Here is a 12,104-nt window from a genome sequence, read left to right as displayed (position 1 = left end):
GTGGTTGGAGGTCATGAGATACCTTCAAGAAAGCCCCTTCTATAATATGAAGTCCATGCAGAAGACGTTACAGAGAAAACAAACAACATAAAAATAAAAGCAACTGAGGGTGAGCTACTCTCAGAAAGTATGCCTTTGAAAAGAAAGTCAGAAGCCATAGCTTGGTCCCTAAAAGAATAGGTTCCTATTCTACTGACTTCCTATGAAGATCAAATTGTAAAAAGCAAAAGTTGCTCTCCGAGGGTTTCCTTTGAGTGACCTGTAGGTCCAACCATGCAAGAGCTCATCGTGGGGACATATGTTGCCCAAAAGGACCATAGCAAAGGCAGGCCAGTGAGCCAAAGTGTGGAAACTTTTGAGACTGGCTTGAGCTTGGCACTTACAGAACAATAAACCAAGCCTTTGAAGAGGTTCAACAAAGGAACCATTTGTCCACTCTGGTAGCTACAAAGTAAGGCAGGATTGCAGCAAAGAACAAAAAAATAAAAGAAGGCCAAGCTGAAGATGTGACCAGAGTTTACTAGGTCCATCCTGAGACCTTCTGCTGGGGTCTGGGATCTAGAAGACAGTGAATAAGGAAACAAACCCAAAACTCAATGCAACACGGGATATGGAAGCTCTCAGGCCTTACGTTGAAAACATCTACTATTTTTTTTCTCAGCTACTTTAATGAATGCAGTATACTGCATTCATTAAAAGCCAGGAGGGGAAGGGGCAACGCTAACCAAAAAATGTGCATCCTTGAAAATGCACAGATTTTCATCACTGCCGTTTTTGTTATCATTCCTATGAAATAGTGATGCCGAATATCATTTTCTCATCTGCTGAAGAGCTTTCCTGTGTTCCTCTCATTGGAACACATGGTTGGCATTAAAATGCTTGTGAGACCTTCTCTTTCTTCAACATTCCCTGGCTAGCTTGGTTTTTAATCTAACAGCCCTTCTTTCAAAATGATCTTTCCACTGGAGATAGATATTTATCATTCTCTTCCTTCACCTCACCTCTTGACAGGCTGCACGTGACTTGAAGGTATTTTAAAAATAACAGCTCAGTCAGCAACCCTGAGGGGCTTCAGTCTCACCCCCAAGTTCGCTGACTTTTTCATCACTATGTCCAGTTGCTTTCCATATTATTAACTGCTCTTATCACTAGAGGACCAACTCAGTAGGAAATTTTTTGAGAGGTGGGGACAGAGATATTCAAAGAAGGTGTTGGGGTCAGCGAAACTGGTGTTATTTTATATAAGTCACACATTCTGAATCTCCCCTTTTGTGTCTCTGGGGAGAAAGGAGAACGTTTGATCAAATTGCTCATTCTTTCTGCACTTCTTTCTTTTTTCCTAAGTATAAAAATGACATGATTACTACTGTGAGACTATGTGATTGTGAGAATGAATTATTCTTTTTTTTTTTTTTCTTTTTTTTTTGAGACAGAGTCTCGCTCTGTCGCCCAGGCTGGAGTGCAATGGCACGATCTCGGCTCACTGCAACCTCTGCCTCCTGGGTAGCTGAGATTACAGGCGTGCTCCACCACCCCCGGCTAATTTTTGTATTTTTAGTGGAGCCAGAGTTTCACCATGTTGGTCAGGTTGTTCTCGAACTCCTGACCTCATGATCTGCCCGCCTCGGCCTCACAAAGTGCTGGGATTACAGGCATGAGCCACCACGCACAGCCAAGAATGAATGATTCTTATTTGTACCTTCCTATGTGAAAAAATGTTTCCTCTAGCGACACACTAGTCTCTTCCGTGAGGCTGCCCCATCAGACTGTTGACCTGAAGTCCCAACCTCAGCTCTCCAGGAGACTTGCCTTTCCTTAGAAGCCCAAACCACTCAATAGCAGCTCCAAATAAGAGGGGGAGCCAACACAAAAGAGTGCTGCTAGAGCAACAAGCAAGGGGCAAGCAATCAGAAGACACTTTCCATGGTCTTCCAAACAAATTGGAGGTGAAAAACCAAGGGTGTCCCTAAAATGTCTTCATAAAAGATAAACTTCATCAACTACTTCTGACTGGTCAGGACTGAGAACCACCTTCAGGCCAAATGTTCACGCCTCTAACCCCATCTACTCAGGAGGCTGAGGCAGAATGATTGCTTGAGGCCAGAAGATTTCTTGAGGCCAGGAGCTCAAGAGCAAGCCTGGGCAACACAGTGAGATCTCATCTCTACCAAAAATATATCTCTATTTTTAAAAAAGAAGAAGAAGAAGAAGGAGAAGAGACTGGGTATGGTGGCTCATGCCGTTGGAAGGCTGAGGCAGGAGAATCACTTAGGCTGAGACAGGAGAATCACCCAAGTCCAGGAGTTTGAGACCAGCCTGGACAACATAGTGAGACCCCATCTCTGCAAAAAAAAAAAAAAAAAAAAAAACTTAGCCAAGTGTGGGGTGTGTGTCTGTAGACCCAGCTACTCAGGAGGCTCAGGTAGGAGGATCACCTGAGCCCAGGGAGATCAAGGCTGCAATGAGCCATGATCGTTCCACTGCATTCCAGCCTGGGCTACAAGGTTAGACCCTGTCTTTAAATAAAATTTTTTTTAAAAAAATTAAAAAAGAATTACAGATGAAACACTCTTTTCTTTTCTTTCTTTCTTTCTTTTTTTTTCTTTTTAGAGATGGCATGTCACCACATTGCCCAGGCTGTTGTCAAACTCCTGGCCTCAAACAATCCTCCCACTTGTGTCTCCCAAAGTTCTGGGACTACAAGCATAAGCCACCACACATGGCCTTTTCCTTTCTTTTTCTATTTCTCAATGAATTTTTCCAATGGACATGTCACTTTGGTAATCAAATATACCAGTTGTAATCTCAGCCATTTTTCCACCCAGCAAATATCTATTCTAGGTCAAGTATGTCTCAAATATTACTAAAAGAAAATCAGTTATGTCCTTTAACCTGGCTGAGGTCTGACTTTGTTTTCTCTCCTGTGAAAATGGAGATGACACAAAACAACTCCAAGCTGTGACTTGAAAGTAACACCTCAGGTGATGTCACCAGCCTGGGGGAGAGTGAGGTTGAGTCCTGAACCCACAGGCATTATATCTGCCTGGGGTTCACATACCCTACACTGAACTGGCATAATTTGAGAGTCAGATGTGAAGATATGGTATATCTGCCATCTTCAGCAATTTTCAAAAACTATCCTATGAGGTCAAGCTGGACCTACTTTTGGTTTTGTGATTGTTGTTTGTTTGTTGTTGAAGGTTTTCTTTGAGGTGGCGGGGGAGTGTGTGCCCCTGTGGAGAGCACTCATTTAACTTCAATTAGAGTAATGCCAAAAGTGCCAGATTCCTGGGAAATCAGCCTACAAGGCTCCTGCAGGAAGGACCCGCCACTGCCAGAAGTCCTGAGGGCATCTAAGTGATCGGACACATCAGGGATTCTTTGCCCAGTAAAAACCTACTTGACCAGGGACACATGCCAGGTAAATTTCTTTCACATGTACTTTAACCTTACTGCATACTCATTTTAGTATTAAAACTTTTAATAAAATGGTCCTATTCCTTCACACTTTTTTCTATGAGATCTCAAATACCCCTTCTTGCTATTAAAACAACCACTTATTATTCACAAGCCCAATATTTTAAAAGTAAAAATAATAAACCAAGGCCAGGAGCAGTGACTCGCACTTGTATTCCCAGCACTTTCAGAGGCAAAGGCCGAAGGATCGCTTTAACCCAGGAGTTCGAGACCAGCCTGGGCAACATGACCAGACTGCCTCTCTACAAAAAGTTTAAAAACTTAACCGGGTGTGGTGGCACACTGTACTCCCAGCTACTGGGCTGGGGTATCAGGCTGAGGTGGAAGGGTCGCTTTGAGCCTGGGAGATCAAGGTTGCAGTGAGCTTTGATTGTGCCACTGCACTCCAGCCTGGGTGACAGAAGGAGACCCTGTCTCAAAAATCATAATAACTATTACTAATAATTAATAATAGGCAAAATCAAATACCCATCACCTTCTGCCATGCCTCCCCTTTCCCCTATAAATCCAGTGTCTTGCTTTCAAATTTGGTGGTTAAAAAAGATGATGAGTTTCTAAGACGTGGGGGCTAAAGCTTGTTTGGCTGTTTTAGGGTTTGTTGGCATTTTTTTCGTCTGTGTACTTGTGAATTATTTCACGTTTGCCATAACCGGTTCTCCATAGGGCGATGTTCATTAGCAATAAGTAGTGATAGGTTCATTTTCACCATCTCTTATGCGGTCGAATCGTCACCTCTGAACCACTTTTTCCTCCAATAACTCCTCTTTCTTCGGCCCTTCTGCAGCCAACCTGAAAGAATAACAAGGAGGTGGCTGGAAACTTGTTTTAAGTAACCAACTGTCCTTCCCCCGCTGGAAACCTTGCACCTCGGACGCCCCTACTCCTGCCCCCACCTGACCCCCGCCCTCGTTGACATCCAGGCGCGGTGATCTCTGCTGCCAGTAGAGGGCACACTTACTTTACTTTCGCAAACCTGAACGCGGGTACAGCCCAGAGAGGGGGCGGAGGGAAAGACGCTTTGCAGCAAAATCGAGCCTAGCGATTGGTTGCTCCCTGGCGTTTGCGGCAAAGGCCTAGAGGCAGAAGTAATTTGCAGTCCTTAAAGCTGAATTGTGCAGTGCGTCGGATTTGGGGGAAGCTACTGTAGTCACTTAACACTAGAACGCTGAGCTGCAAACTCAACGGGTAATAACCCATGTTGAACAGCGTACATGCTATACACGCACCCCTTTCCCCCGAATTGTTTTCTCTTTTGGAGGTGGTGGAGGGAGAGAAAAGTTTACTTAAAATGTGAGGGACCAAGGATGAGAAGAATGTTTTTTGTTTTTCATGCCGTGGAATAACGCAAAATAAAAAATCCCGAGGGAATATGCATTATATATTAAATATAGATCATTTCAGGGAACAAACAAATCATATGTCGGGCTGGGCAACTAGCTAAGTCGAAGTGTGAATAAAGTGTGAATACATGTTTGCGGATTTCATACAATGCACTTTCACTAGTATTCAGAAAAAAAAAAACTGAGTCAGTGAACTAGGAAATTAATGCCTGGAAGGCAGCCAAATTTTAATTAGCTCAAGACCCCCTCTCCCCCCCCAAAAAAGGCACGGAAGTAATACTCCTCTCCTCTTCTTTGATCAGAATCGATGCATTTTTTTGTGCATGACCACGTCTCCAATAATAAAAAGGGAAAGGGGACCTGGAAAAGAATTAAACGTCCGGTTTGTCCGGGGAGGAAAGAGTTAACGGTTTTTTTCACAAGGGTCTCTGCTGACTCCCCCTGCTCGGTCCACAAGCTCTCCACTTGCCCCTTTTAGGAAGTCCGGTCCCGCGGTTCGGGTCCCCCCTGCCCCTCCCATATTCTCCCGTCTAGCGCCTTTGATTTCTCCCAAACCCGGGAGCCCGCGACTGGTGCAAACCGGCGCCACAGGGCGCAAAGAGGATTTGTCTCTTCTGAAACCTGGCTGAGAAATTGGGAACTCCGTGTGAGCGGCGCGGGGGTGGGACGGTGGGGTACAGGCTGGCAGAGAGCAGGCAACCTCCCTCCCGCCCTAGTCCAGCTTTGGAACAGGCAGATACATCTCAGGGCTAAACAGACGCCTCCCGCACGGGGCCCCACGGAAGCCAGAGCAGGCGGGGCAGGAGGGGCGGTATCTGCTGCTTTGGCAGCAAATTGGGGGACTCAGTCTGGATGGAAGGTATCCAATCCAGATAGCTGTGCATACATAATGCATAATGCATGACACCCCCCAACAAATGCAATGGGAGTTTATTCATAATGCGCTCTCCAAGTATACGTGGCAATGCGTTGCTGAGTTATTTTAATCATTCTAGGCATCGTTTTCCTCCTTATGCCTCTATCATTCCTCCCTATCTACACTAACATCCCACGCTCTGAACGCGTGCCCATTAATACCCTTCTTTCCTCCACTCTCCCTGGGACTCTTGATCAAAGCGCGGCCCTTTCCCCAGCCTTAGCGAGGCGCCCTACCGCCTGGTACGCGCGTGGCGTGGCGGTGGGCGCGCAGTGTGTTCGCAGTGTGAAGGGCAGCTGTTTCGCCTGCGATGATTTAAACTCACAGGACAAGGATGCGGTTCGTCAACCAGTGCTGCTACGGAGGAGCAGCAGAGAAAGGGAGAGGGTTTGAGCAGGAGCAAAAGAAAATGGTAGGCGCGCGCAGTTAATTCATGCGGATCTCTTACTCTGTTTACATCCGAGAGCTAGAGTGTTCGGCTGCCGGGCTGAGTCTCCTCCCCACCCTCCCCACTCTCCCCACTCTCCTTAGAAGCGCCCCTCCCGGGTTCCCAAAGCAGAGGGCGTGGGGGAAAAGAAAAAAGATCCTCTCTCGCAAATCTCCGCCCACAGGCCCTTTATAATGCGAGGGTCTGCGCGGCTGAGGACCCCCGAGCTGTGCTGCTCGCGGCCGCCACCGCCGGGCGCCGGCAGTCCCTGGCTCCCCTCCTGTCTCGAGAAGGGCAGGGCTTCTCAGAGGCTTGGCGGGAAAAAGAACGGAGGGAGGGATCACGCTGAATATAAAAGCCGGTTTTCGGGGCTTTATCTAACTCGCTGTAGTAATTCCAGCGAGAGGCAGAGGGAGCGAGCGGGCGGGCCGGCGAGGGTGGAAGATCCGGGCGAGCAGAGCTGCGCTCCGGGCGTCCTGGGAAGGGAGATCCGGAGCGAAAAGGGGGCTTCGCCTCCGGCCCAGCCCTCCCGCTGACCCCCCAGACAGCGGTCCGCAACCCTTGCCGCATCCACGAAACTTTGCCCATAGCAGGGGGCGGGCACTTTGCACTGGAACTTACAACACCCTAGCAAGGACGCTACTCTCCCGACGCGGGGAGGCTGTTCTGCCCATTTGGGGACACTTCCCCGCCGCTGCCAGGACCCGCTCCTCTGAAAGGCTCTCCTAGCCTCTGTTTGGACGCTGGATTTTTTTCCGGTAGTGGAAAACCAGGTAAGCACCGAGGTCCATTTGTCTTTTAATTTATTTTTGTATCGCTTTAATGCTGAGATGAGTCGAATGCCGAAATAGGGTGTCTTTTCTCCCATTCCTGCGCTATTGACACTTTTCTCAGAGTAGTTGTGGTAGCTTGGGCTGGGGTGGGGGGTAATCCAGAACTGGATCGGGATAAAGTGACTTGTCAAGATGGGAGAGGAGACGGCAGAGGGAAAACGGGAATGGTTTTTAAGACTAGCCTTTCGAGATTTCTGCCTCATGAATATATTCACGCTGACTCCCGGCCGGTCGGACATTCCTGCTTTATTGTGTTAATTGCTGTCTGAGTTTTGGGGGGCTGGGGGTTGCTTTGCGGTAGGCAGAAAGCCCCTTGCATCCTGAGCTCCTTGGAGTAGGGACCGCATATTGCCTGTGTGAGCCAGAGAGCTCCGCAGCCGCTGACTTTTCCCCGTCTCCGGGAGGTCATTTAAATTTCGGCTCACCGCATTTCTGACAGCCGGAGACGGACACTGCGGCGCGTCCCACCCGCCCGTCCCCGCGGCGATTCCAACTCGCCCTGATCCTTTTAAGAAGTTGGCATTTGGCTTTTTAAAAAGTAATAATACAAATTAAAACCTGGGAAGCCAGAGGTGTTAGGATGTGGTGTTGGGGAGGCACAGACAGGGGAAAAGGGAGGCGGAGATGTGTCCGATTCTCCTGGAATCGTTGACTTGGAAAAACCAGGGCAAATCTCCGCACCCAGTCCTGACTCCCCTGCCGCGGCCGCCCTCGGGTGTCCTCGCGCCCCTGAGATGCGGAGGAACTGCGAGGAGCGGGGCTCTAGGCTGTACCAGAACAGCTGCTACCCTTGGTGGGGTGGCTCCGGGCGAGGTATCGCAGCGGGGTCTCTGGCGCAGTTGCGTCGCCGTATTGAGTGCGAAGGGAGGTGCCCCTGTTATTATTTGACACCCCCCTTGTATTTATGAAGGGGTGTTAAAGCCCGCGGCTGAGCTCGCCACTCCAGCAGGCGAGAGAAGAAAAGCCGGCAAATGAAGGAGTGTTTGTGGGGGGGGGAGGGCGAGGGGGACGGGGGCACTGGGGGTAGGGACGAGGGCGGTGGAAAGAGGAGGTTGGGAGGGGCTGCGGCGCCGGCGGGGGTAGGAGCGCAGCGAGGGCGCGAGTGGGAACAGCCGCCGCGGAGGGGCCCCGGCGCGGGAGCGGGGTGCACGCAGCCGCTAGCGCGGAGGCGCCTCTCGCCTTCTCCTTCAGGTGGCGCAAAACTTTGTGCGTTGGGTTTTGGCAAATTGTATTCCTCACCGCCACCTCCCGCGGCCTCTTAAGGGGGCCAAGGCCGGTTTCGAGTCCTCTGCCGCTGCGGGGCCGACTCCCGGGCTTTAAGCTCCTGGCTCTCGGGGGCGGGGGCTCGGCGGGTACCAAGCCGCTGGTTCACTAACTGCGTGTCCGAGATAGTAGGGGACTGCCCAAAGGAGGTGAAAGGGTGCCCCCCTTTTTCCCCCACCAAGACCACCCAGCCGCTTTAGGGGATAGTTCTGCAAGGGGAGTGGTTCGGCACCGTGGCGCGCACTGCGCGCTGCGCCAGGTTTCTGCGCCAAGAGCCCTTTAACTCAAGACTGCCTCCCGCTTTGTGTGCCCCCTCCAGCAGCCTCCCGCGACGATGCCCCTCAACGTTAGCTTCACCAACAGGAACTATGACCTCGACTACGACTCGGTGCAGCCGTATTTCTACTGCGACGAGGAGGAGAACTTCTACCAGCAGCAACAGCAGAGCGAGCTGCAGCCGCCGGCGCCCAGCGAGGATATCTGGAAGAAATTCGAGCTGCTGCCCACCCCGCCCCTGTCCCCTAGCCGCCGCTCCGGGCTCTGCTCGCCCTCCTACGTTGCGGTCACGCCCTTCTCCCCTCGGGGAGACAACGACGGCGGTGGCGGGAGCTTCTCCACGGCCGACCAGCTGGAGATGGTGACCGAGCTGCTGGGAGGAGACATGGTGAACCAGAGCTTCATCTGCGACCCGGACGACGAGACCTTCATCAAAAATATCATCATCCAGGACTGTATGTGGAGCGGCTTCTCGGCCGCCGCCAAGCTCGTCTCAGAGAAGCTAGCCTCCTACCAGGCTGCGCGCAAAGACAGCGGCAGCCCGAACCCTGCCCGCGGCCACAGCGTCTGCTCCACCTCCAGCTTGTATCTGCAGGATCTGAGCGCCGCCGCCTCGGAGTGCATCGACCCCTCAGTGGTCTTTCCCTACCCTCTCAACGACAGCAGCTCGCCCAAGTCCTGCGCCTCACCGGACTCCAGCGCCTTCTCACCGTCCTCGGATTCTCTGCTCTCCTCGACGGAGTCCTCCCCGCAGGCCAGCCCAGAGCCCCTGGTGCTCCATGAGGAGACACCGCCCACCACCAGCAGCGACTCTGGTAAGCGAAGCCCGCCCAGGCCTGTCAAAAGTGGGGCTGCTGGATATCTTTCCCATTTCCATTGGCAGCTTATTCAACGGGCCCCTCCTATTAGAAGGGAGAGATAGCAGAGCTGGAGAGATTCACCTCTGAAACCCTGAGCTTTAGCGTTTCTTCCCATCCCTTATCCTTAGACCGCTCTTGTTGCCAGCCCCCTCCCCCTTTGTCTCCCACACCTCAGGAATTTCATTTAGGTTTTTAAACCTTCTGGCTTATCTTACAACTCAATCCACTTCTTACCTCCCGTTTGCATTTTAATTGCCCGGGGGCGGGGTGGGGGGGAGAGTGTGAATGAGGATAAGAGGATTGATTTCTGAGAGTGAATGAATTGCTTCCCTCTTAACTTCCGAGAAGTGGTGGGATTTAATGAACTATCTACAAAAATGAGGGGCTGTGTTTAGAGGCTAGGCAGGGCCTGCCTGAGTGCGGGAGCCAGTGAACTTCCTCAAGAGTGGGTGGGCTGAGGAGCTGGGATCTTCTCAGCCTGTTTTGAACACTGAAAAGCAAATCCTTGCCAAAGTTGGACTTTTTTTTTTTTTTCCTTCCCCCAACCTCTTGGACTTCTGGCAAAACTGCAAATTTTTTTTTCTTTTTTCATTTCCAGTAAAATAGGGAGTTGCTAAAGTCATACCAAGCAATTTGCAGCTATCATTTGCAACACCTGAAGTGTTCTTGGTAAAGTACCTTAAAAATAGGAGGTGCTTGGGAATGTGCTTTGCTTTGGGTGTGTCCAAAGCCTCATTAAGTCTTAGGTAAGAATTGGCATCAATGTCATATCCTGGGAAATGGTAGTTTTCTTGTCTGTGCCATAACCCAGCTGTCCTTCTCCCTTTATGAGACTCTTACCTTCATGGTGAGAGAAGTAAGAGTGGCTGGCTAGATTGGTTCTTTTTTTCTTTCTTTCTTTCTTTTTTAAGACGGAGTCTCACTCTGTCACCAGGCTGGAGTGCAATGGTGCAATCAACCTCCGACTCCCTGGTTCAAGAGATTCTCCTGCCTCAGCCTCCCAAGTAGCTGGGACTACAGGTGTGCACCACCATGCCAGGCTAATTTTTATATTTTTAGTAGAGATGGAGTTTCACCATGTTGGCCAGGATGGTCTCTGTCTTCTGACCTCATGATCCACCCACCTCGGCCTCCCAAAGTGCTGGGATTACAGTTGTGAGCCACAGCACCCAGCCTAGATTTGGCTCTTTGTGGAGATAATTTTGTCCAGAGACGTTTCTAACATATTAATGCCTTGTATTTGTACAGCATTAATCTGGTAATTGATTATTTTAATGAAACCTTGCTGAGTGATTTTTATTTCCTTTCTTAAAGAGGAGGAACAAGAAGATGAGGAAGAAATCGATGTTGTTTCTGTGGAAAAGAGGCAGGCCCCTGGCAAAAGGTCAGAGTCAGGATCACCTTCTGCTGGAGGCCACAGCAAACCTCCTCACAGCCCACTGGTCCTCAAGAGGTGCCACGTCTCCACACATCAGCACAATTATGCAGCGCCTCCCTCCACTCGGAAGGACTATCCTGCTGCCAAGAGGGTCAAGTTGGACAGTGTCAGAGTCCTGAGACAGATCAGCAACAACCGAAAATGCACCAGCCCCAGGTCCTCGGACACCGAGGAGAATGACAAGAGGCGAACACACAACGTCTTGGAGCGCCAGAGGAGGAACGAGCTAAAACGGAGCTTTTTTGCCCTGCGTGACCAGATCCCGGAGTTGGAAAACAATGAAAAGGCCCCCAAGGTAGTTATCCTTAAAAAAGCCACAGCATACATCCTGTCCGTCCACGCAGAGGAGCAAAAGCTCATTTCTGAAAAGGATTTGTTGCGGAAACGACGAGAACAGTTGAAACACAAACTTGAACAGCTACGGAACTCTTGTGCATAAGGAAAAGTAAGGAAAAAGATTCCTTCTAACAGAGCTGTCCCAGTCACCTATGAACTTGTTTCAAATGCATGATCAAATGCAACCTCACAACCTTGGCTGAGTCTTGAGACTGAAAGATTTAGCCATAATGTAAACTGCCTCAAATTGGACTTTGGGCATAAAAGAACTGTTTTATGCTTACCATCATTTTTTTTTTTTTTTCTTTAACAGATTTGTATTTAAGAATTGTTTTTAAAAAATTTTAAGATTTACACAATTTTTCTCTGTAAATATTGCCATTAAATGTAAATAACTTTAATAAAACGTTTATAGCAGCCACACGGAATTTCAATCCTAGTATATAGTACCTCGTATTACAGGTACTATAAACTCTTAATTTTTTTTTATTTAAGTACATTTTGCTTTTTAAAGTTGATTTTTTTTCTATTGTTTTTAGAAAAAATAAAATAACTGGCAAATATATCATTGAGCCAAATCTTAAGTCGTGAATGTTTTGCTTCATTTCTTCCCCTGCCAACCACCACCATCCCTGTTTGTTTTCATCAATTGCTCCTTCAGAGGGTGGTCTTAAGAAAGGCAAGAGTTTTCCTCTGTTGAAATGGGTCTGGGGGCCTTAAGGTCTTTAAGTTCTCAGAGGTCCTAAGATGTTTCCTGGAGATTATGATAAGAGCCAGAGTTGACAGGTAGAAGGAATGGCAGAAGGCGGGTGAGAAGGTGAAAGGTAGGCAAAGGAGATACAAGAGGTCAAAGATAACAGTTAAGTACACAAAGAGGCATAAGGACTGGTGAGTTGGGAGGAAGGTGAGGAAGAAACTCTTGTTACTTTAACCAATGC

At 49.2% G+C, this 12,104-nt stretch overlaps 1 protein-coding gene and 1 pseudogene across 1 annotated transcript; both read left to right on the top strand.

The window, feature by feature from the left end:
* The first annotated feature begins 6,348 nt into the window (after positions 1-6,348).
* LOC115899607 lies at positions 6,349-8,368 on the top strand (annotated as a pseudogene).
* MYC (MYC proto-oncogene, bHLH transcription factor) lies at positions 6,393-11,744 on the top strand. Its single transcript, XM_010379223.2, has 3 exons — positions 6,393-6,933; positions 8,576-9,347; positions 10,707-11,744. The coding sequence occupies exons 2-3, from the start codon at positions 8,591-8,593 to the stop codon at positions 11,267-11,269; spliced, it is 1,320 nt and encodes a 439-aa protein (XP_010377525.1). The 5' UTR covers positions 6,393-6,933; positions 8,576-8,590; the 3' UTR covers positions 11,270-11,744.
* Positions 11,745-12,104: the final 360 nt, after the last annotated feature.

Source organism: Rhinopithecus roxellana, chromosome 9, assembly GCF_007565055.1.
Source record: "Rhinopithecus roxellana isolate Shanxi Qingling chromosome 9, ASM756505v1, whole genome shotgun sequence".
In the NCBI taxonomy this organism is placed as follows: domain Eukaryota; kingdom Metazoa; phylum Chordata; class Mammalia; order Primates; family Cercopithecidae; genus Rhinopithecus; species Rhinopithecus roxellana.
This window is presented reverse-complemented; position numbering and strand designations above follow the sequence as displayed.